This window comes from Rousettus aegyptiacus, unplaced genomic scaffold (assembly GCF_014176215.1).
Source record: "Rousettus aegyptiacus isolate mRouAeg1 unplaced genomic scaffold, mRouAeg1.p scaffold_m13_p_10, whole genome shotgun sequence".
NCBI classification, from domain to species: domain Eukaryota; kingdom Metazoa; phylum Chordata; class Mammalia; order Chiroptera; family Pteropodidae; genus Rousettus; species Rousettus aegyptiacus.
This window is the reverse complement of record NW_023416285.1, coordinates 99,191,272-99,216,869: the sequence shown is the minus strand read 5'-3', so window position 1 is coordinate 99,216,869 and position 25,598 is coordinate 99,191,272. Positions and strand designations below refer to the sequence as shown.

Here is a 25,598-nt window from a genome sequence, read left to right as displayed (position 1 = left end):
GCCCCCTCCCAGGAGACGCACCCCTGCAAGTACGGGAGGGCCAAGAAGGGCCGCGGAGGCACACAGCTAGCTGGCTGGCTCCCCTCCGGCTTGAAGCGTTCTCCAGCCACATGGGGGCCCACAAGGAGCCCCGAAGGAAGGGTGCGGAGAGCGGGCAGGCTGGGAGCCGCCACCTCTGCCCCCTTCCTGCGCACACCACCGCACAGGGCCACACGGCCATCGCTGACTGACGAACCTCAAAACTGCCTTTAAAACTGTTTGCGCTCACTTCACACTACAGAGAGCTGATGGTGTGGGTTCAGCAAAGAGTTAAAACTTGAAAAAAAGTGAATAGGGTTTTCAGGTAACTGAAAGCATGAGGCTAATTGACAGAGAGGAATCAGTCAAAACTATTCCGCCTCGATAAACGATTTAACTTAAAAATAATTTTAACCTAAGAAATTATCTTTAACGACTCAACCTGGTGGGCAGTCGGGATTTCCCTCCCCGATCCAAATAACAAAAGCTGACCCGAGATCAAACTGAGGGCAGCACACATCAGAATAAAACAGGCCGGACCCCCGCAGGGCAGGGGCTTCCCACGCGGGAGCGAGGTGCCTCCGCGTCCCTGCGCCTGTGAGCGACTGTCTGTGCTCGGGCGAGCGCCAAGCCCACAGGGCCCAGGGCCTGCATCTCGTGACTACTCAGCAGGACGTCAGCAGACACCGAGACGCAGCGCTGAGGCTGCGTGACGAGGAACACCGCGGGCAGCGGGCTGGACCGCGTGCCCGGAGCTGAGAGGCCTGCACCGGGAAAGCCGGGGCACCGAGCAGGGCTGCTTCCCCCTCCGGCCACCCACCACCCTGCACCTACCGTGGCGGCACTGTTCACCTGCACCGATTTACTCGCAGTCGGGGCGGAAGGAAGTCTGTCTGCACTCGGGGCTTCCCTCGGCTTCTCTATCACCTTGGGGTCCCTGTGAAAAGGCCGCCCGACACGTGAGTGTCCGACCCGATGGCAATCCCAGGGGGTGGGGAAGAGGCGGCGAGCCAGTACTTACTCGGGCAGGCAGGCAGGGGACGGGGCACGCTCGTGGGCCGTGGACAGGGTGCAGGGGGCTGGCCCAGGGGTCTCTCTGGGGGCCGCTGCGGGAAGAGTGCTCACGCCTGCGTCCGTGCCAAGGCCCTGAAAACCAGGGGAAGCACAGTTCACAGGCAGGTAAAGCGTCGCAAGTGTCGTAGTGATCTGATGGGCCAACCAGGGTACCGCCCGATAGAGCCGATGGCTGCCCGCTGTCCTCCTGGGGCATGGAGGGTGCTGTGGCACCGGGCGGCCGTTGGAGCACGAGCCACCAGCGGCAGGAGACAGCGCCCAAGCCTGTCCCCCCGCAAACCTCAGTCTGGGCCCTCCCTTGCCTCCCCCATGCTGCCTGCAAGCTTGTCCCCCACCGAACGAATGTCGAAACCCGCTCACCCACCTGACACCCCAATGCCTAGCACAACCCGGGACACAAAGAAACCGCCGAAAACACACGCCCGGCCCCACACCAACGCGACTCGGGATTTTGAGGCGCGCAGCAGGTGCCGACTGCTGCTTTCCCGGAACTCACAAACACCCCTGGAAGGCATGTGTCAGCGCCTCGATTTAACAGGGGAGAGCCCGAGCGCGGAACGGTCGTTCGATGCCCACCCCCACCACATGCGCTTGCCCCGGCCACCGGCCCCGGGCACAGTGACAGCTCAAGCACAGTCTTCTTCACGACGTGTAACTCACAGAAGTGGCAGGACAGCAAATAAATAACTGGAAGTGAGATTAAGTACAAAAAGGCGACACTGTCTTAAACTTTTACTTTTCTACGCAGACGGCGGTGGAGGTGGGCGGAACGGCACCGTCCGCGCCCCTGCCCACAGGGCGCGCCAGAGACACGTGGCCCAAGCACCGCCCCCTGTACGACCTGGCGCTTGAGGTGGAAGGATGTGGGAAGGGAAATGCCTCCTCTTTGTAAAAGCTCGGTCAACTCGGGTCTGTTGCGCCTGTTGGGCCTGATGCGCTGGAAGGTGAGCAGTCGGGGACCACACCTGGCAACTCTTGAGGCCTACACGGCCACCAAGGCCCTTCCCCACAGCTCTGAGTCGCCGCTGTCCTGGACAGAGGAGCCTGCCTGGCCATGAAGTCAGGCTTTGGCTTTTTAAAAGTAGCAATTATTTCTTCGAAAGAAATTTTACAGAAACTCAAACTGTAAAAGAACAGTACTTGCTGTCTTTGAAGGGACGAAGGCCAGCCTGCTCTGCCCACCTCTTGGGGGAGGAAAGTCAGTCTGGAAATTAGAATTCGTGATCTCTAACATGCACTGATTCTCTCACTCATTCTATGAGGCAGGCACTCATAACTCAGAAAGTACTCTTCGGAACTTCAGAATAATGCACAAGCCACGCCAAATTTAACAAGTGATCGTTATTCTGACCTCACAGGTTCCAAACGGGAGCATTAACCACACACCAGTGTAAAAAGGTCTCAATGCTAGCTTTATAAACCCCACCATGAACCCTGCCTGGGGACTAGGGGCTGTCACAGTGGCCTTGAGTGGGGAGTCTAGAGCCCAGGTGCGGCCTTCCCCAACTCAGAGGCTCAGAGGCCAGAGTTCCAACTCCTGACATAGGGTGTGCGAGGGTGAACTTCCCCCAGAAAACATGGGACCACTGCTGGCAGCGACACAGAACCCTCCGCACCTCATCAGGCGCAGCGGGCCTAGGGAGGGCGAGACAGAGGAGCGAGCACAGGCAATCCGCCCCTGAGATTCTGGAGCAGAAGTGGGTTCCTGGGGCTGTCAGCCTGGCAGCCAACGGAGCCCCCAAGCCACTAACATTGCAGAAAAGTCACTCAAGGCTTGTTATTCACAGAGATTACTAAAAAATCACATTACTGCAGGTATAATTCACGTTTTTCTCTATTATTCTTCTGACTTGTAAAATAAAGGCAAATCCTGCGCAGCAACACTAAAAATACAATCCAAGTTTCCGGGTGAGGGAAAGCGTCCATGCTGCACACCATGGCACAGGCTTCTCCCTCTGCCCTTGGCAGACAGGGAAAGGAAAGGCCCCAGTCTGGGTTCAGCTCTGACCCAACCACCCGAAGTCTGTGTGGCCTCTGCAGATCCCTTACCCTCTCCTCTCTAAACCTCTTCTGCATGTGAAAAGTCTCACGTGCTCAGCCAACGTCCTTGACCACTGGACTTATGACGTATGTCTTACCCTTTCTTTTGATGATCCCAGTAGCAAGCTAGACAGCCTGTTTTCAAACAAGTCCTCAGTCTTCAAGTGGCCTGCCGCCCCAGGCAGTGGAGGGAAGTTGGACAGCCCCAATTCGAAGCTCGGAGACGGAGGCTTTGGTGGCGTTGGAGACTGAGTCTGACTCCTCTGAAAGAGAACAACACGGCAAGGTCGTAGGCGTGCAGACGGCACGGCACTGAGAAACACTACAGAAGATTAGGGCGATAACCCACTCTCTGATCTTCTGATTTCTGCATCTATCTGAAGAAAACAGACAATCCGACCATACCAACACTGTCCCCTGCTCCAATGCCACGCGTCAGGCAGTCTCACTACTGGGAGCAACGCTGTAAAGCTGACCGCTGGGCACGATCACATGCCGTGCAGGGCTGCTTGTCTGCGACCACCCAGACCCCTGGTGCCTGCCCAGCCAGACAACACAGAACACGCAGCGCGTAGGTGCACAGCTGGTGCAGCAAGTGACAGCGACGCACAAGGAGGAGTCTGCAGAACTGGACCCTGCCATCGACAGCCCGAGCAGCCCGACTCTAGACGTTAACCTATTCCTCTCAAGTTTCCTGTTATTACAGGACAGTTTGCAACCTTAGTCATAAAGGAGATGTATCTGAAAATTAATTTCTAGAAACACTTCGCATTTTTAAATCGCTACGTAAAGAAAGATGTGACCTTAGAAACTGTCACGTTCCCCAACATCAAGAAAGTGAACTCAGAGGGTATCTGAGTGTCCACTGTGAGCCCGAGATCTCAGGAGAGAGGCGGTGCTGCAACTTGGTTGGAAAGCTACCATCGGCCTGCTTTAGTAAGCCGAAGGTCACTCTGCCGGGGTCCCGTTCCTTGGCTGAAGGCGACAAGGAGCAGAAAGAGAAGTGGGTTTGCATCCGGGCGGAACACACGCACGGGGAACAGCCGCCCGCACCCGGCACTCGTACCCGCCGCGCAGCGCGGCGCAGGCGGCGCTCTGCACGGTGCGCACACGTTCTGAAGGGCGCCCACCGCGAGGGTTTCTTCCTGTCTCTCGACCTGCTGAGTCCAGTTACTGTGAATGACACTGCATGGTGACCACAGAGAAGGGCATGCAGGCACCTGGCCAACCACGGCATGTGCAGAGCGCGTTCTCGGCTGCACCCTGCTGCACAGCAAACGCACCTACGTGCACCAGGCCACGACAGGAAACAAGCCGCCACCTCCTCCCTCTTAGAGGAGCAAAAATTTCACGTTTGCTCCATGTAAATTTGATTTAAATGTCTTCTAAAAATGACATGAATCTGATGTACTCACTGTAAACTTCTCCTCCCTTTTCTTCCGGTAACCGAAGGAATTTTTCCTAGAGGAGAGGAAAGCCAGCGTTAACTTCTTCCCACGTGCAACATTTTTCATTGAGCACATTTAAGATGAGAGCACACACATTCAATCTTTATGACTTTATAACCTTCCACAGATGACTTCTGATTCTAAAATCCCAACTTAAAAAGTGTAAGCAAAACAAAAATTTTATAGTAAAGGACCGAAAGTGATGTACAGATAGGTAAATAAAAACAGAAAAAAAAAAAACACACATTTATTAAAAGAATTCTCCTAGAGGCTATTTAAAATTTGTTATGCTATTGATACTTGAACATCCATTCAGGTGGAATGACGTGATGTATAAAATCTGACACTGACCTAGCAGGTGAACTGTTAGGGAACAGCAACGAAACGTCCCAGGTGCATCGTCCAAAACGCGAAGACCCCAGCAGATGGTCGGCCCGTGCTGCCTCCCCGCCACCCAGGCCTTGGACTGTCCGAGTCAACGGCCCGCGCTTCGCCACTGAACGCGCGTGCGTTTCCAAACCGCGCGCTCCGCCTCTGCCCAGCTGCTGGCTGCAGGCGCGGCAGCTAGACGGCCGTGGCTCCGAGCTGGGCCACGTACTGCGGCACAGAAATGCAGTGGCCACGGCAGGCCCCGAGGGTCCTAAGACAGTTCTGCCACGCTGGACGGGCTGCCTGGCCTAACCACTCACGTTATTACTCCAATTTATAATTTCACGTCCGTTGACTCGTCCCTCTGTCATTCCACCTGAACGGGAAGACTCCCTTGAGGTGTCATATAAACTGGAAAGAAACTGAGGCAATCTTGACAAATTATTTTATATAAAACCTATAAGCACTCTTGTCCAAGATGGTCTAGCTAATCAGAATGAGGAGCTTCGTGCCCTCAGCTAACGCCAAGGGCGTGCACGGAGCCTCTGGCCTACCCACCCAGGAGCAGCAGAGTGCTAACCGCACGGACTCCAGAGCAAGGTCACACGCTCTGCTGTACAGTCAACTCCAGAGTCAGCTCCAGTAAAGACTGAATGCCTGACTATGGACAGCAGTGACCACGGACGAGCCGCCCATCACGAGCAGGATGCTAAGCCATGGACATGAGCCCAGACCTGAGTGCCCGCCACCAGCATTGGTTGTGTGTCTGAGCCATGGTCCCGCAGCCCAGGGCAGCACCTCCGTGCTCCTGACCCACACTGACGGCTTTGTGGGGCACTGCCCAAGACAGGGACCTGGTGTGCTGACTGCCTTGGCATCACTCCCCTATCAGGAGCACCCCCAAAAATCCAGTGTGCGAGGGGATCCTCCCGGAGGCGGAACTTCAGGCAACACGTGTGCTGTGCGCTGTATGTGGACGCAGAAGTGGCTGAAGTCCAGGTCTCCCCTGGTTCTCAAGCAGGAGTGCTAAGCACCTGGCTGGACAGCGACCCACAAAAGCAGGCTCAAACTCTGGTGACAGCAGACCTTGGGAGGGGGCTTGTGGAAGAGACAGTGTACCGGCATCTGTGCTGAAGCCATCGCTTTAGAAGAGGCTCCAGCTGGGTGAAAGAGGTGGTGTCCAGACTCCTCTCCGTTACCCCGGCGACACTCGAGCAAGGGTTGCACTCGAGGTCCCAGTGCCAGCCCCGTCCCATCCCGGAGGAGGCTGCACTTCCGCCTGCCTCCGGCCCGCCAGCACCACTCGGCGGACCTGAGCAGATGCCGCCTTCGGCCCCTGGTGCCCACGCAGCACGTCCAGACCTGGAGCCCATCCCGCAGCAGGGGCGTGGGCCCCACCGGGGAGCAGACTGGCGGCGAGGCTGTGGGTCGGCAGCACCCTCAAGGATGGCCCTCGCTCCGAGACGCAGCACCCGCTTTGCACGTGACCAGACTCAGGCCACAGCGGCACGCGTGCCCAGGCCCCACAGGGCACACCCAGCACCCCCGGAACGGCTTCTGCTCCCAGGCCCACCACCGCCAACTCCGGTGGTTTGGCTGTCTCGGTCGCCAGAGCAGGGTGCTCTCAGCAGGTGACGTGACCGGGACGGCCGCCTGCCCAGCTGGGCCCCTCCCGCCACTGAACCTGGCTGGGTCACTGCCCTTGTGCACGGCTGCTCCAGAGGGGTCGGAGAGCCACGCGTGGTCCAAGGGCGTTCCTGGGGAGCCTCGGATTGCTCCTCGCACCCAACGGACAAAGCTAACGGGAGACGAAACTGAAGCTAGAAAAGGGGGTGCTGGCGGGGCACAGCTGCTGAGACTCAGGTCCCTCAGGGTTGCCCTCCAGTTGAAGACACCCTGCCTGGGGACAGAACAGGGAGGAGCAGGGCAGAGCCGGCTGCCAGCACGACCAGGGCCTCCGGCCAGCCTCTCGGGTGTGTGCCGCTCGGCTGCGCCCCGCTCGGCTGCGCCCCGCTCGGCTGCGCCCCGCTCGGCTGCGCCCTGCTCGGCTGCGCCCCGCCAGTGTCGTGCCGGTGGTTACAGCCCTCAGGGCGCAGACTATTTTCTTAGAGTCCCCACTGGGCAGAAGCATGAACTCACCACTACCCTTGTCCAGAAATTGAGGCGCCGTGGGGGGTGATGGGTGTGGGCCAGAGGTGGGCGGCACTGGCCGACCAGGTGCTCCTCAGTTTCCCATGACCCTTCACCCTCCCATGGGACGCTGGGCAGGTGTCCCTCAGGCCCTGTCTCTCTATCGCCAGGACACTTCTCATGGAGCTTCTCCCAAAAGAAAGTGCTAGAGGAAGATGGGGTGTGAGGGGCTAGGGACCCGGGAACCCGTCTCCCTGGTGGCGCCTTTTCTGCCCTTCCTGAGGGCCCGCAGGCCTTGCTCCAGACCTCTCGGTCTGACACCCCCTTTTCTGCCCTTCCTGAGGGCCCGCAGGCCCTGCTCCAGACCTCTCGGTCTGACACCCCCGAACCCCTAAGAGCCTCCGGCGCCACACGTGGCAGCTGTCTCCTGAAACCGCCGCCCTGCATTTCCTCAGGGCCCCCCTTTGCCCCTCAGCCTCCAGTGCCCACCGAACTGAGTGACGCCCGACACACCAGCGCTCCAGCAGTGCACTGCGCTGCCCTGGCCACTGACTCTGCCCTGCGACCCCCCCAAGGCCTGGCTGTGCGCGTAGCCACTCCAAAGACGGCGGACGGCCTGTGGGCCCCGCACGCCCCGACCTGCCCTGGAAGCACACGCGCCAGGGAAACAGAGAGACCCACGGTCTTGGGACCTGTCAGACAGACACCATGCTGTACGCTCTGAGCAGGACACTTGGACATGTGTTCATCCAAGTCTGCAAAGCATGTTTTTTAAAAGAGCTTCGGCAGGCTGAGCTGGCTGTCAGAGGGCGGTCTCCTTCCTGAGAGCCCCATCAAACCAGTACTGAGAGGCGGAGCTGGGGAGAGCAGCTGCCGTCTGTCACCCACAGGCAGGTGACTGAACATACTCCCGACTCCCCTCCACCTATCTAATCTCACCTCCCTGCGGGACCGACGCCCAGGGGTGGGGCCTCCCTCTGTGTGACCCACGGCACCATTCCGCCTTACAAATAAATTCGCCCCCATCAGCCTGGCTGCACGGCTCAGCACCTGTCTACCGCGTGACCCTGCTGGCTGACGGGAGGAGCAGGGCGCAGAACGAGTCGGCCTTCTGTGCGGCAGGAGCGGGAAGACACGGAAGGCTCGCACATCGCGGGCTCTGGATCCGTCTGGCTCGAAATTCTCCGCGAACGATGACTGTGACCTAACATGTCCCCACTCCACCTAGAGTTCTCATTCCATGATTTTTTATTACAACAAAGATGAGACCCGTTTGGGCTCTGCTCTAGAAGTAAAACCTGTGAGTAATTACATGAGACCTTTCACGGTTGCAGCCTTCAATTTGATTTTCGAAACATATTACGTATTTGAAAATGATTATAAAACACATCTAAATAGAGTTTGGGAGTATTAAGCATTTACAAGTACGTAAGCCCCATTCAACTAAAGTTCCAAGTGACTCACCGGCCTCTACCTAGGCCAGGGGAGGGCTCGAGGCTGCTCGGCTCTGCTCGCCCAGGCCCAGCATCTCTCTTGGCAAAGGCTGGAGGGTTCTGTGCACGGGTCCTGGGTTGGCCTGTCTGCCTGGCTTGTGGGCTCCGCACTCCGTTAATTAACCGATCCGCAGTGAAGTTAAATATCGAAGGACTGTCGAGCAGCCCAGGTCCTCTCTCTGCACTGGGAATGGCATGGCGCAGATGGGATTTACTGGGGTTCCTGCAAACAAGACGTTGTCATGAAGTGATCACAGACAGCAGTATGAAATGAACGTGCTAACACAGCAATGTCCAAGCGGACATGTGCTTGGCTATCTTTTTAGAAAAAATACACGAAGCGGGGAAACGGCTGACACGTGGACCGTCTGACCGTGCAGACGGTGCAGGGTGTCAGTGACGTGCCGGGGCAGAGCTGCGGGCCGCCCAGGCGCCCGTGCGAGGGAGCCCGCCTGCTGCGGGCGAGGCGGCACACGCCGCCGCATGCCCGCGCCCCGCGGTCTCCCCTCTCTGCGAGTCGCCACTGGCGGTCGTCACAGCCTCTGTCTGTGCGCAGGAAACAGGGCTCGCACACCTGGCAAGGCCCACGGTCTAACACGCTTTGTTTTGCTTTTAAGGGATATGAAGTGACAAGGACCCTTATGACGAACGGTGGACAAGCAGCATTTTAGTCGCCCACGGAACTTGCCTGCTTCTCGGAGGGTACTGTCTGAGTGAAGTCAGCGGAGATGTTGCGGGTTTGAAAGTTGGAGACGTAAACCCATTTATAAATCCAGTATTTGGAAATGGAGTTACCTAGAATCATTAAAAACAGACAAGTCAACAAGCCATACCCAGACCCCGAGCTGGTTACCACTGCCTCTTGCGGTGACCCGGTCGTTTCTCCACGTTTCATACTTAAAACATTCACGGCTAGGAAGAGCACTGGGTAAGGTTGTTGCTAACAGCTAAGAGTCGGGCTTTAAGATGCTCGGGTGGTCCGTCTCAGGCGACCCTGACGGCAAGCCCACAAGGCAGCTGGGGACACGCATGGAAATGGCCGGGAGAGCGGAGCACCTGCGAAGACCACACACGCTCCTCTCGGGCTCCAACGCTCAACCCCAGGGACCACGAACCACCTCCAGACAGGCAGGAGGTCAGCAACTCCTCCTCACCCCTATGCCCTATATGGTGAGGGAAATCCTCGGAACGCCGCGGGAGACAGAAACCCTTAAAACTTAGTTAATGCCCAACGCTTTGATCAGAAATCCCCCCGTCTGAAGGAGCCAGAACTTTGAGGAATATGTCACTCGTACCAGTACAGGACTCTGAAGACTGTTTATCATGGTAAGACCGATCAAGATGAATCATTTCACATATGTACTTTACACATACAACTCTGGGATTTGAGTAATTTTGCTCAAGTTTAAAAATAAATTCGTTGCTAACAACTTAACGTCCTGAGAATTAAAAGGCACCACCTCTTCATTTCTGCTCAAAATGATGCAGTGTGTTTTGTAGCAAGCAAAAGGGCCTCACACTCTAGACCAGGAACCGTCCAAGTGGTCAGACAACTGGCCCACGGTCCCATAGGACCCCACCCTGGAAGGGAGAGGTGTGATTAGAAACTCAGAAAAGCAACTCAGTCCAAGAGCCAACCAGCACGAGCATGGCGGGCAGCCTCCTTGCAGACGGCAGTCACAGAGTGACTGACTCTCGCCCTGTAGGGTTCTCTCACGCTAACTCTGCGGCCACCAGCACGCTTTTACAGAGCACGACGAACACTTCAGGAAGGCAGCACGTTCCCTAACCACTAGAATTCACTCGAGAGACAGCCACAACACTGCCCGTGAGCGTGCATCTGCCCGGTCCGTTCACGAACTGCTCAGGACTGCGGGGGGCTCGGCCGCGTGCCGCCCTTTCCTGGGTGTCTCTCCCCACCTGTTCTGCTCATGAGCCGCAGGTGCACGTCCTGCACACCGGAGGACACGGTTAAGACGCCGCTCAGACAGAGCCTGCCCGCCTCGTCTGCCCAGGGCCCGCCTCGATGACGCTCTGGCCGAGAGCACGCACACCGCGCGCCCTCAGGCGGCTTCCGTCCCTTCCAGCTCTGCTGCTCGCGCTCCACTCAGAGGGCGACAGGATGTCGACGCCCCGGCGTGGAAGCCACAGCATTCTCTGTCTGGGTCCCACTCTTGCGATACCGCCCACTCGACGCACCTGTCTTTTCCAGACTGCCCTTTCACGGACACATACCTTTACCTTCTCATACGTAACACCCACCTACCACCCAGCTGTGTCAACACTCCTCGCTCAGGCGCATCCTCTTCAGTTACCAAGAGCCTCAGGTGACTCCCCACACAGCTGAGGGGCCGTCCCAATGTCCCCTGATGCGGTCTGCGGCCATGTCCACGACCCAGCACGGATCCAGCTAGCCCACCGGCAGCCAGAGCCACCTCCGTCCAGCAGCCCACCCCGCCCTGCCTGGGGGAGCCCCACAACCACTTTGTTTCCTGCCCCCCATCAGCTGCGTCTCGCAGGCACCCCTCCAAGCTCCTGCCCACAGCCCACCCAACCTTTCTAATATCTGCACCAGCAGAGCGGAAGAAAAATGACTGAATCTATTATAAATCTACGAATTCCAACCACAGGCCTTAACGCCAGCCAAAACCTGCAGCAAATGCATCATGCCTACCACCTCGAGGGCTGCCGTGAGAAACGAAGCTCCTCAGACAGTCTGTCTTTACTTACCCTCGACCATTTAAGACGCAGTTCCCCTCACGAGCACCCCTCGCCCCTCTGTGCACACGGCTCCCTGCCGCCCCACACCTTGCGTCGCCCAGGAAGGGAGATGCAAGGCAGGAGGGCAGACGGCCTGGGCAGAAACCTGAGGTTAAAGTGTTTGAAGGTTTTTTAACATACATGGTTCCACATTTATCTCCCACTTAAACGTAAAGCCCACCACAGAACCAGGAGGTCTGTTCTTCTACAGCAAGCTGCAGACGTATGTGTCGCCTAGCAGACAAAAAGCTTGCTCCTTCGAAGCACCTAGTGGTGTCACAACATGACTCTCTGTACTTGAGCGGTAAGACGAGACGGGACTCACCAGGGGTGGATCGAGATAGCCGTGCGCTGCCGACCACGTCTGGGGGGCGACCAGGCTGTAGAGAGGGAAGTGCTGCTGGGGGCTGTAGACCGGGGGCAGGTAAAAGGACGCCGTGTAGCGGTGCTGCGTGTAGACGCTCGTGTCCAGGGGCCTGAAGCCGTTCTTTGGCAAAAATGTGTTTATAGCTATTGCCTTTGCTTTTATCCGTGCCTGTGCGACAATACGTAACACGTGTCTATTAAAATACTTCAGGTTACTGATTTGCGAGCAAGTATAATTGATGGTCTTGCTTACCTTAATTGGTTTTCCTTGAAAAGTCTTGACCTCTTCTCGCAGATATTTGTAAGCCTGAGGGAAAAATCATCCAAAACATCACTGCGTTAATCTTAAAACTAATCGTATGCTTAAAATACAGTGGACACGACATAGCATAGTGATTCTTAATCTTTGGGCCACAAATTCCCCAAAAAAACCTTCTAAGTGCTATGGAACCTCTACCCGAAATTCCCACGGAGAACATCTGTGTTGGTTCCGTGGGTGCTGACAGGCTCACCACCGCCTCCCCGGGGACCACGGGCTAAGAGTCCCGACCTAGGGGGTCCTAGTAACGACCCCGACTTGAAACTGGGATTCCAGCCCAGGAGAGAAAGAGACTAGGATCACAGGCCTCGTTCCTCTCCGACCCCGTGACCTGCTCCCGCACCCGTCCGCCTCCGTCAGGTAAAGCCCGTCTTTCAGAGTCCGTTCCTCTCTCAGTACCCTGCACTGACCCCCTAAGGGCGAACCCCGCGGGCTTCCCGCAGGCGTGCTCCTGTTGGCCCGCGTCTCCTCCCAGGGCCCCTCTCTGGAGCCCTTCCGAGCACCTGGTAACACGTGTGATGCCGAAGGAAAGGTAAGGACAGGTTTAAATTTCTCCAAACACATGCCAAAAAGTAAAACCTCTCTCTGCCCAGATGCAAAAACAGAACTGACTTTCCCGGGCTGCTCGCCTTTCATGCCCTTAGGAAACAGCACCAGGCGCGTCACGCCGTTCAGCGCTGTCCACACACACACCCCCACTTACATCTGTGTGGCCCAAGGGATCTGCACTGCACATTCAAATTTAATCCCACGATGCAGTCATCTCAGCGCCCAAATTTAGTCCCACTATGTACTAACTGTCAAGTACCGGCAACCTCTGTACTGCCCGGGGAGGGAGCAGCTTACCTGTTGTGCATCCGCTTCTGTTTCAAATGTAATAAACCAATTATCGTTATAGGCAAATTCACAGTTTATAAATTTTGGTAAGTTATCTCCTTTAAATAGTGCTTCTACTTCCTACAGGAAAAGGAAAGGTTAGAAATTAATTCTCTACCATGCCGTCTTTTGTCCTCACCATATAAAAATGACACATGCATTTCAGGACGGATCCTTAGACAAAGTCCAACATACTGATATCTAGTAAATCTCTCCTTCAAAATGGCTGAGGGGTTCAGTGTGGCTTCCATAACTGGGTCCCATTGCCACAAGAAAATAAGTCCGCAGCTTAACTGACAGCTTTCTCTACTCCCAAGATACTGTCAAGCTAAATTACTGTGAAAATATCATTTTACTTTACCAGTAGGCTAGGGGTGGGGGAACAATTTTAAAAATTTATAAATTCATTGCATTTTTGCTTCCAGCAAAAGTGAACCAGATTTATCCTTCCACGTGAAACAACTAAAAATAGAAGACAAAATACACAAGATCACAGTTTTCAGACAGTGAACCCCAGGCCGTGCAGTACAGGTGAGCTTGAGAACGCTGCGGGGCCCGGAAGGCGAGCCCAGCCCCCCACTCCAGGGCCCTCAGAGTCTCCCCAGTGCTCACCAGAATGGCAGTGTGCCTTCCCAAAAGCCAGGGTACAAAATGGTCTCAAGGCACAGGACAGCAGGCAGACCGCACGGCACCAGTGCCCCAGGTGGCACAGGAACCGGCTCTAGAAAAAGGGGGCTCTGCTCCCACCTGACCAACACCCCGAAGGGCCACACTGATTCCAAGTCAGTCACTGGGCCCTCAGGATGCAGCTCAACAAAATCCATAGAAAAAACGGAAAACATTCAGCACCCAAGCAAGTCCCAAATGTCTGGCATCCACTCAAAGTTCACCAGATGGTAAAAAAAGAAAAAGAAAAAGAAAAAAAGAAAAACATGACCTATAATGAGAAAGATCAATCAATCAAATTAGATCCAGAAATGATATAGATGATGGAATCAGTAAGCAAGGACATTGAAATAGTTATTGGATATATGCCCTATATTCAAAAAGGTAAAGACAGCATATTAAATAGACAAAGGGAGGATTATAATAAAAAGAAAGATCCAAATTGAACTTCTGAAGATGAAAAATACAATGTCTAAAACAAGAAGTACCCTAAGCAGGATTAACAGCTAGTTACAGGTTTTCAGAAGATAGGAGAAGAGAAAAGGAAAAAATAAACTTTGGAGAAGTACAGCCTCAGTTAACTTCCAGTACGAGAAACTCGAAAGCAAATTTCTAGTTTTAAAATAAATAACTCATAGGGAAGTGATGTACAACATAGGGAATGTAGTTAGTAATATTGTAATAAATTTGAACAGTGTCAAAAGATTACCAGAATTATGATCACTTTGTAAGGTATACAGATGTCAAATCACTACGTTGTATACTTGAAACTAACAGAACGTTGAATGTCCGCTGTACTTTGAAGTACAGCAGAGGGGAACCACCTCCAGAGGGCAGGGTCAAGCCTGCTGGACAAGCGGGCGAGACCCCGTGCTGCCAGGAACGGGCACTTTCCTAGTCCCAGCCCAGGAGCTGTGACCGTTGTGACGGACCCATGTCACTGGATCTCGCTCATTCTCTTTCCAACACTGCAGTGTTTGGTGCAACGATGGTTCCAACAGCAGGGACACACAGGCTCGTCCGGAGAGCAGAGAGAATTTAAGTTTTAGTTTATTGGGTATAAAGCTCAACCCTCTCCCCACTGGAGGGAGGGACGTAAGTGACACCAAGAGACAGACACCGCGTTCTGAGTTCGACACAGCGATTCTGCAAGAGTCTGCAGGTACACGTCTTGGAGATGAACCTAGTCTATGTGCGGTGAAAACGCTGTGTGTGTGTTCATAGGCAGTTGTTTAAATAAAGGAGCAGACTGTGACGAAAAAAGAAAAAAGAAACTTGAGAGTTACATCAAGGTGCATTGAAGTGAAATATCCTAAAATTAATGATAAAAATCAAAGCAGCAGCAAGAGACGGGAAGACTCATGACGTGCAGAGGAATGAAGATAAAAAGGGCAGGTTGATCCTCAGAAAGTGTACGCCAGCACAGAGCAGAATATCTTTAAAATATAGAAAGAAAAAAACCCTGTGAATCCAGAATTCTATGCTCGGTGAAAATGTCTTCTGGGTAGAAAAAGCGAGACCCAACTCTAACCACTTACCGGCTTAAACACAAAGACACAGGTGGGTCAGAAGTAAAAGGGTGAAAAGCCACACGGCGCGCACAGGACAGGAAAGCCTGTGGCTATGTTAGCGCCAACGAAAGTGGGTCCCCGGACTTGGTGCCGAGGAATTATCCACCAGATCAACTGCAATTAAAAGTTTTCTCATCACTAACACCTGGTTCCAAAGAAAAAGAACTCCCTGGATATGCCTGGCCCCAGGCCTCAGAGGAGCATCTGTCTTTGCCACACAGCCGGTTCAGCAACTCATTGTCCTTTACTTATGCGAAGGGGACCACCTTCCCCCGCCTTCCTTTTTCAGCTTTAAATTTATCATAGAAGTTCCAAACCTCTATGGAGACTTCCACCATTTGTGTTCTAAAACAGAGGGGAATGCTGTTTGGAAAAACAAGATACCAAGACCCATGTCAGCAGCTAAAAGTGGGCACTTCTTCTTGGTTGTGGTCTTTACAAATGTCTCAAGTCTTGACACTTAGGACCCATGTTTCAAATATTAATGTGAGTTTATAGACATCCATATTAATATGAGAAGTATGTTGACCTTTCATATTCAGAACTGTAATTAAAAGAAAAACTTTCAATCCTAATTTTTCTTTATATACTATAATAGAGAATGTGTAAAAATAGCCTAAGTTGAACAGAAAGTAAAACTTTCTAGAACAAGGCTGTACTCGAGAGTCCTGTAGTCTACCACGAGTCCACCTTTGTTACACTCCACCAAGAACAGGCTGGAATAAACCCCACACACACTCACCTGCTCCCTCCAGAGAAGGTATTTAAAAATGCACAGCATGAGTCCCTTAAAGGCTTGACTCACGTTAGACCTGAGACAGACACACCGAGCGTCCAGGTTCTTCGACCCCCGGAGCACACGGACTCGGACATGCCCTAGAGGAAGACTCCGCTTCACTCGCTCAAGGCACGGCCCTCAGCTACCACACACTACGACTCAGCTGACACATCTGGACAAGTCGCAGGTTGTGCAGCAATTCTGTAACAGCTGATTACTTTTGATGACTCAAACTATCAGCTACTGTGCCCAAGTGAGAAGTTCTCAAATTATGATCTCCAGACTTCATTTTCATAAAAAAAGAGGCTGTGCCCGGGGCCTTCTGAAGGGGCTGACTTACCTCCACAGGGGTGGACTCCGAGACCTCACGTAGTATCACTATGCAACGGTTTTGATTTGGCCTGACTTTTTCTCCCTTCTCATCCACTTGGACTAAAGGTAAAGCTATAAAGAGAAAAAAATTGAGTGGTAAAACATAAATATTAAAACAAATCAGTCATTTAATTCTATTATATAATAGAGATACTCCAAAGAGATGTTATACTATGTAACTAAACACATTTATAAGAAACAGATATACAGTAAGTCAACTATTTTTAAGCTAGTCTTGCATGTTATAGTTCCCAAAACTAAGGAATGTGAGAATTTTGAAAGTCCTATAGGAGCTTTAATAAATGTGACACTATGAAACAAAAGTTCTAAACGGCTCAAATGACTGACAATTACAAGTCAGGTTCAATGGCTTTTCCTCTCTACAAGTGCTTAAAATAAAACAACTTCCTGTCTTATTATGACTTTTTATCTAGAACTCACAGAAGTGTTTTTACATTAAGAAAACCATTGGCCTTAACAAGCAGATCAGATGGAACCAAACTCAGCTGATAAAACAGGTTTCTGTTCTAAATGGACCCCCCAAAATGAAGCAACGCTGGAAAGATAACACTGTCTCAAGAAACAGTGGTAGTTTTCAGAATACAAACTTCATGGCATATGACTTCCAAACTGTCTTCATTAGCTGCTTCAATAATTTAATGACCTTACGACAGCTGCCTAGGAACAGAATATAGAGGACTTTTATTTGTGAATGGAAAACCCAACTACGTTGCTGAGGTCAGAGGATCATCTTTTTCCATTTCAGTGAAGTCAGATGCACACCAAAAAACATCTTCACTGACCGTCAGCAGTACAACGAAGCCAGGAGAATCCGTACACACCTCTACCTGAGAGTCAGTGATGCAGTCACCACACTGACTTAGAGAAATGGGGCTTCGGTTCAGGCTGGGCCACGGCCCACCAGTCAGAAATCTTCAGGCGGGGTGGGGACACATGCGACACCAAGTTCTTTGTGAAGGACACTGTGGGAGCAGCTCAGCAGAGCAGCCCCGAGGAGGGAGACTACAGAAATAAACCAGCTGGTACTTGTAAGCCTTATTACAACAGGTTATTTTTGTAATGAAAAACCACCCTATTATTTAACAAATGCAACATGTTGTACATTTAACGTAAAACTAATCCCCGCTGAAGACATCCTGGGTTGGGGCATTACAAAGAGCACGAGGAAGCTGTGGGCAGTGGCAGGCGTGGTCATCAGCTTTACCAGAGAAGGTTTCACCGCTGTATCCACACGTCCGAACGGATCCAACTGCGGACTTTAAATACGCGGTTCACTGTAGATAAACTACCTCAGAGTAAAGTGGTTTTAAAAAAAATAAATAAAATGAGTGCCTCCATCTGCAAAGCAGGGCAGGGCACCGGCGAACTGCACCGTGGCACACAAGCACGTTCAGGCTTCGGACACCCGCGTGTGCCGAACTGCCGCAGGCCTCTGACAACCGTTCTAACCTTCCCCGATGCTGCCAAGTGTTCGAGGGACAGCCTCATTCACAAAGTCCTTTAAAGAAAAGTGTGATTTCACCAAAACTTCAGCAGGAATGTGAAATTTGCAAGGATCCTATAATGGCTAGAATGCTAATTAAAATATATGCTACTTTACTCGAAATACCATTATTTATTTTTGTACCTCTCACAACTTCTTTCATGTTCTTTTCTACTTCCTGGACCTACAATCAGTTAGGGAGCCCGTCAGTCAGCGCCAAGTGCCATGGGCATGTCACCGGACACAGGGCTGGCCAGAAAGGCCCGGCAGACAGGGAAGACCCCACCTACCATCAAGGGCTTCGCACGGAGTGGCTGTGGACCTAACGGTCGCAGCCACATCAGGCCAGACCCACTGAGGCACGGCCGCCACTCACTTACATCTCAGCACCTGCACGATCAAGTCCAGGTCGGTGCAGAGCTTCTTGACGTGCTCCAGGTTGGCCACCGTGGTGACCGGCACGTACTGATCGCTGTCCATCTGCGACATAAGGTACATGTCACTAGCAAGGTTCTCCCTGCAGAGAGAAGACAACCTCTCTTGAAACCTTGTGAGGGCGGAGTGGCAGGATAGCGCTCCAGGGCTACATCCGCATCCCGCCCCGCCTGCCGTCTGCCACCTCTCTGACCACAGGCAAATGCTTTTCAAAGACGACTGGGGAGACAGAGCAAAAGTAAAAGTATACTTACTGTACTTCGTACCGTCAAAATTAATGAGCAAATAAATCTTTTAAAAATGTATTTATAGCTTATCTTTGTTCTGAATAGCGTATTAAAAACACAAACACTGCTTTTTAAAGTAAGGAAATCCAGCCGAAAGAACAAGAAAGAAAAATTGAAAAGGCGAGGAAAGGCTGGCGCCCAGAGTGCGTGCTGTTCACTCTGGAACACCTGCCAGAGAAGCTGCAGACCCAACGCCGCTTCCCAGCAACGCAGGTTAAAAAGAAGGAAACCTGATCAGAACATGACCCACAGGCTCGCCAGGTAAGCCATAGGTAACCAGCGGTTTGGGTAAAGAGGAGCGACTTCCTGGAGTTTTGGCCTATGATGAGTATTTCCAGGGGTTAAGGCAGTTTGGAAAGAAAAACCTAGAAAATCATCATTAATGATAGAAAACTTTACACACGCCAGTTAGTTATTTTCTTATTTAAAAAAAAAAAAATTACATTCAAGCCAACTCTTTCTTCTTGTATGCCAGTTCTTCTATTTCAACTATAAAGGTTTTACTCTATTTTTTTGATGTAAAAGGTATTATTTGGCCATGGCGGGGGTGGGGGGGGCGGGACGACACCTAGAAGTACATGAGTGCTATGTAAATAAAACAACCTGCTACTGCAGTGTTTCGCAAACTTTGAGAACTAGTACAGGAAATGTGTTCTCAAACTTTTAGTGTGCTGAGAAACGTCTCTGTGAATGAACGGCCTAAGGCCCCACCCTTGCAGCTGAGTTTGTGGGGCCCAGGAGCCAGGCAAAGATCAGCAGCATGCATCTGTGGACAACTGCAGGGCTGGGCCTACAGGATCGCATTCAGTTCTCCCACACGTCAGAGGCTGGCCAGTGTTCTAGGTCACCTATTAACAGATACACACGATACACACGGACACGGACAGTGACAGACAGACACCCCTTCCACATTAAGTGTAGTGTCACATCTGTGTGCAATAGCCACGGCACAACACCACAGATATTAGGAACCAGAAAAACCACTACCATCCTTACCTGGATAAGCAGAATTCCAATGTTTTTTTAAGTACTTCTCGGGGGTCTTCCTGACTTTCTGGTTGAGACTCATTTCCTCCTACATAAAAGTAACGATCAACTCAGAAAAAAACGGCTTAAAGTTCACCAAGCAGATGATGATTCGAGACAGTAATTCTACTGTTTTCAATATACATTATTAACTCATCTAGTGTACAAAAAGAACATAAGGAAAATGCTATTCTACCCACTAAAAAAAGGAAATTGGGGAGGAAGAAAAAAAAAAGAAATCCCCTCTTCCCCAAAAGAAAACAACATAGTTTCAAAAAATAATCTGAGTATAAAACTTATTAGCAAAGTTTGGCAGGTGCTTTGTATCGCATAGTAAGTACAAGCTCATTTAACGCTTTGTCTCAATTCTAAAACGTTTTCAGGTAGGCGACAAGAATAAAGATACTAAAGCAATAATAAAATATAAAGACAAAATAAGGAAAAGATAAATACAGACCAAAAAATCAAGGCTGGGGATAACAAACACGCAGGCTGTAAAGACTACGCAGTTTAGTTTCCATACTACAGTTTTAAAAAACGTGTCCTGAAAGTTCCAGGTAGTCAAAGTCACAAGTAAGAAATTGTGGAGTCGCAGGGACGTCACTGAGAACACTAAATAACAGATCCTCCAGAGGGAACGTACAGTTGAGAAATGGAATAAACCTACTTCAGCCAGATGGTCAAGGTCAAATCAACATCGACAGTGATAAATCACGGGATACGAGGCTCCCTTAACCAAGCGAGGATGAAAATGCCACTTCCCTTGTGGTCTTCCTGCCCCCACACCTGTAACGCTGGGATCATCACGACAAAAACATCGAATTCCAACAGAGGAGTTCCACACAAAATAACTGCCCAGTACTCCTCAAGACTGTCGGGGTCATCAGAAACAAGTAAACAAAGTCTAAGATAGTGTCACAACCAAGAGGAGCCTAAGACGTGACGACTAAGTGTAACGTGGCGTCCAGGGACAGGTAACATGTACCAAGGCTGGTTCAGTGCTTGTGGCGCATGTGTCGGACTAAAGGAAGGTGTGAAGAACAGAAGAAACTGGTTGCCTGGTCCATGCGAACGCCACTCCATCTTCTCAACATCCCTGTAGGCCTTGCGCTGCTCTGAAACAAACAGCACGAGACTCAAGCGTGACTATCAGTCGCCGCAGCACTGTTAGGTTCTCAACACCTGAACTAACGGCACAGACCACAAGATCTGACGGAAAAAAAAGCAAGACTCGACTGTTACGCGACATATAAGAAATGTGCTTTACTAAATATAAATATCCAAATAGGTTGAAAGTAGAAGGATGGAAAAAGACATACCATGCCAACACTCATCAGAAGAAAGCTGAGGTGACTGTATCAACATCAGACAGTAAAGTCAGAGCAAAAACAATTACCAGGGATACAGAAGTCGCTTCCTAATGACAGAGGAGTCACTTCAGCCAGAGGCCACAGCCGCCCTCACACAGAGCTCCAAAATATGTGAAGCAAAAACTGAGAGAACCAAAAGGACTGACAAATCCAAAAATTAAAAGAATACCTCTCTTAATATCTGACAAAACAAGAGGCGGAACCAGACATCCGGGAGGCCTGAACAACACTTTCCCCTAACTAGACCTGACTGAGAGGTACAGAACACCCCATACCAGCAGCAGAACACACCTTCTCCCCAAGTGCAAAGGGAACACTTACTGAGATAGCCCAAAATAGTACGTCTTAAACCCAAAGGAATTCAAGTCATACAAAGTATGTCCTTTAACCGCAATGAGATTAAACTAGAAATCGATAAAAGAAAGTTCCCTGGAAAATCCCCAAATATTTGGAAACTAAATAACATACTTCTAAATTACCCACAGATTTAAAAAAAAAAAATTAAGAAGGAAATTACAATTTTAGACTGAGTTTTTAAAAAGATATCACAATATGTGAGACCGTGCTAAAGCAGGACTTAGGAATTTACAGGCTATAAATGGCTATATTAGAAAAGAAGACATGCCTCACATATCAATGTCCTCAGCTTCCGTACTATATGACACTAGAAAAAGAACAAATTAAATCGAAAGTAACCAAAAAAAAAGTATATTATAAAGATTAGAAGAGAAAACTAATGAAACGGGAAGGAAAAATTTGAGAAAAATCAATAAAACTAAATACTAGTTCTTTGAGAAGATCAATAAAATTGATTAGGAGGGAAAAAAAGAGAAGACATGAATTGCCAATAACAAAAATGAGTGCTGTAAAGACTCTACAGACTACAAGGATGAACAGACTACCAAGAGCAACTCTATACAATAACTCTGACTGTTTAGATGGACTGAACCAAATCTTTGGAAGATACAAGCAACCACAGCTCCCTCAAGAAGAAACAGAAAACCTGAGTCACCCTACATAAAGACAAATTGTAGCTGAAAACTTTTCTACAAACGAAACTCTAGGCCCACGTGACTTCACTTCTTAATTTAGGGAAAAAACAATAAATTCATCCAAAAATCTGAACAGGAGGGAATACATCGAAAAGAAAACTACAGATGTAAAAATTCTAAGCAATATTTTGAACAATACATTGAAAGTACATGACATCATGACCCAGTGATGCTTACCCCAGGAATACAAGCTTGGTTAAAATTTGAAAAATCAAAGAAAAAATACAGGACCATCACCAAGATGGAGTAAAAGCAAAACGAATTCCTAGAACCCTTCCTTGTGAAACTCTCTCAAATCCTAACAGAAAGTACCTTGTTAGCCTGACTAAGGCCGTCTAGGTGAAACTAACATCATTACCCCCAGTGGGGGACACGGCCCCCCACCCCAGACCAGTGGGAGGTCTGCACTCCCACATCTGTCCACTCCTGTACTAGAGCACCTACCTACCCAACCACTCAGGCGAGATAAAGAAGGAAAAGGTACCAGACTGGACAGGGGATAGAACTGATTTATACACAGATAAATTCATGTCTATGCAGAAAACCCAAGGGAATCTACAAAAAAGTTGGTAAAATACGTGAGCTTAGCAAGTTTTCAGGGTTCGACGTCAATTTACAAAAATTAATTGTATTTCTATACAAGTGACAAACAATGACAAATTAAATGTTTAAAAATCACTTACGATAGCACCGAAGTACATGAAACACTTAAGAATAAACTGGGCAAAAGGTGTGCAAGCCCAGTGAACTAAACCCTAAAAAGCAAAGCTGAGAGCAGTGAGAGACCTGGGCAAGGCGGGGCGCACGCCCGGCCCCCGCGCGCTGTCTGCGACCACGCCACCAACGCGACTCCAGTGAAAATCGCAGCAATGTGTAGACAGTGACCAGCTCATGCTAATTTGTATGAAAATGGAAAGGCACTAGAAAGCCGAAATAACTCTTGAAAAGAACAAAATCAGAAGGCTAATACTACCTGCTCCTAAGAACAGCGTACAGCGTACAGCATTAACAGGTGAAGGACCAGAGAGTCGGAGCAGGGACAAACCCACAGGCATAAGCGGACCCCGACAACGACACACGTGCCCGTGCCCGGGAGAGAGAAGCCGGCCGCGAGCGCCGCCCCGCAGCCACACGGCCACGTGTGTGGGGGAAAGAGCCTCACGCAGTTCCTCACGCCACGCACAAAAATTACCTTGAAATTGTCCACAGGCCTACGAATGCAAAACCTAAAACTCAATGGCTTCTAAGAGAAAACCTTTGTGACTGGCATGCACTAATAATTTCTCAGGTAACACCAAAAACACAAAACTGATCAATTAGACTATGAAAAAGTCTTTTAACTTCTGCCCTTTTCAAAAGATACTGTTAGGAGAACAAAAAGACAAGCCATAGGCTGAGAGAATGTATTTGCAAATCACATTATCTGATAAGGACTTGTGTCTAAAACATAAAGAACCCTCCAAACGCAATAGGCCCTTCACCAAAGAAGAAATATGCATATGAAAAGGTGCTTGACACCCCTGGTGTGAGGGAGACAGAATTAAAGCCAGGAAGACGGCGTTCTCTGCCTTGGGGGGCGGGGGCTAAGTGAACCCTGAGCCCCGGTGCTGGTGCTGCTGCAGAGGAGCGGTGGCCGGGCCCGGCACGGCCGGCCGGCCGGCGGGAGCGCAGAGGGGCCGCCAGGGATCGTGGCTTCGCCCTGCCTTCGCGGACAAACGTGCCCGCCAGCCGACCCGCCCGCCCCATCCCCACGTGTTTACCCCTGGGAAACAGAAACCTGTGACCATACGAAGTCCTGCGTTGAAATGTTCGAGGGAGCGTTATCTGTCATAGCCCCAAACTGGAAATAGCCCAACATTCACCAACAGATGACCGGGAAAGCGAACTGGTGTGCAACGGAGTGGGGTACTAACCAGCACCCAAGAGGAGCGGACTGAGAATGCCACGACTGAACCCCAAAAGCAGTGCGCCGAGTGAGAGCAGCACCCATCCTGACTGCGGCGACGGCTTTACGGCTGACTGCGCACACATCGTATCGAATTTGGTAGAGAAACCAATGAGGAATGGAAGTGTCAGCAAATCAGCCCTAGAGTGCACTGAACACTGGGCTTCACACTAGGGAAACGCTGGGCACGCTTTACATGAGTGATGCTGATTACGCATCAGCCACGCTTAACTGAGCTCTATACACACGGGAAGCACTGGGTGTGAGGAGAGACCAAGTCGTGAAAGAGCTGTTCAGAGGGGGCTGACTCTCCCGGGCCACTGCGGGCCATGCTGAGGTCACGCTGGAAGCCCGTGATCATGGACTTAAAGCAAGACCAAACCAAACTGCCGTCCGGTGTTCGGCCACGCACCACGTCTCAGGAACAGGCATGCGGTAGAAAGGGAACTCCATTTAAACACGTTTGAGGCGGCCGCTAAGCGCCTCTGAAGGCAGTGACGAAGCCATACAGGCGGAGTGAGGGCACCGGAGGGGCTGACCGACACCGAAGAGCGGGTCTGCGCGGCGCTCACCCCTCCGGGAACGCGCCCTACACTCCCGTGCTGACAGGACGCAGCGCGGCAGCCGGAGGGGCGGGGGCGCTCTCGTTCCACGCCGTGCCTAACCCGGTGCATCTCTGTGCAGCTCTCGGTAGAGTCGCCTGGGAGACCGCGCACGCTCCGCCGGCACCGCTCTGCTCAGTCCCTACAGGCCGACGTGGGGACCCGTTCCTTCGGCTCGCGCTGCCCTCCCAGCCGTCGGCAGTGAGCGTGCAGCCCACCTCTCAGGTCTGCAGCCCACGCGCCCAGTCCTCTGGATTGCAACAGGAACCAACTCGGAGGTGGGCTGGGTGTCCCAGAACCCACAGGCGTTTCTACGTCTGCCCCCGAGGAGAAGGGCTCACCTCCCCTGTCCACGTTAGGGACCTGCCACTTGGCGTGATGTGCTCCCCGACCACGTGCCCCGTCCCTGTCCACACCAGCGAATGTAAAGCGGAACTGAAGGCAGCCAGGACAGGCATGTGGTTCAGGAAAAGGTTCGACGAGCTGAATTCTGAGACGTGACGTACACGAGCCCTGCCCTCTGTGAAAAGGGACTGGGAGAGTAGTAGCTTTACCCGTGTCGCTGTTCTCAGGTGGACATTCGTACTCCGAGTGGTCCAGAGCCAACGTGCTCATGGCTGTCTGGTCCGACTCCTGTAACTCTGACGCCTCTGCATTCTCATGACTTTTGTCACTGTCACCATTGGCATCCAACTCTGTAATTAGAAATTTCACCCCAAAAGGCAGGGTTAGAAGAGTAACTTTCTCTTAAAACAAAATAAAAACTTTTATTTGCAATTCCTTCCATTTTAAATAACTTGACGGTGAAAGATCCCCTGGCTCTTAAATACTGTCGCAAACTAGGACACAGATTTTCACTAACAATTTCTTAAAGACGGATGAAAAGGAAACGAGGACAAAGCCTGGAGCACAAACGGCCCCTCGTCACACTGGGCTCACCACTCACCCTCCTGGCCGCAGTCTGGGCGACGGCCGGGCACGTGGTCCCAGGCTGCGCTCACACCGCCGTCTGCGGCACTACCTGCCTCCAGATGTAACACGGGCGACCCCCATACTTTTGCATTGGGGTTTAGCTCCGAAACCTTGGCTGTTGGTAC

At 51.3% G+C, this 25,598-nt stretch overlaps 1 protein-coding gene across 3 annotated transcripts in view; it reads right to left on the bottom strand.

Moving 5' to 3' along the window:
• The window catches only part of LARP4B (La ribonucleoprotein 4B), a 56,762-nt gene that overhangs the window by 3,517 nt on the left and 27,647 nt on the right, over positions 1 to 25,598 (bottom strand). For 2 of the 3 annotated variants that reach the window (XM_036228239.1, XM_036228240.1), the window contains exons 4-17: positions 25,448 to 25,598; positions 25,056 to 25,196; positions 19,503 to 19,581; positions 18,165 to 18,301; positions 16,249 to 16,352; positions 12,864 to 12,974; positions 11,952 to 12,005; positions 11,658 to 11,867; positions 9,261 to 9,367; positions 8,544 to 8,795; positions 4,548 to 4,593; positions 3,231 to 3,395; positions 1,040 to 1,164; positions 853 to 955 (exon numbers count right to left, since the gene is read on the bottom strand). In XM_036228239.1, the coding sequence (XP_036084132.1) occupies positions 853 to 955; positions 1,040 to 1,164; positions 3,231 to 3,395; positions 4,548 to 4,593; positions 8,544 to 8,795; positions 9,261 to 9,367; positions 11,658 to 11,867; positions 11,952 to 12,005; positions 12,864 to 12,974; positions 16,249 to 16,352; positions 18,165 to 18,301; positions 19,503 to 19,581; positions 25,056 to 25,196; positions 25,448 to 25,598 (1,785 nt within the window). The remainder of the gene's footprint in view (positions 1 to 852; positions 956 to 1,039; positions 1,165 to 3,230; positions 3,396 to 4,547; positions 4,594 to 8,543; positions 8,796 to 9,260; positions 9,368 to 11,657; positions 11,868 to 11,951; positions 12,006 to 12,863; positions 12,975 to 16,248; positions 16,353 to 18,164; positions 18,302 to 19,502; positions 19,582 to 25,055; positions 25,197 to 25,447) is intronic. The other variant, XM_036228238.1, reaches the window with a different exon arrangement.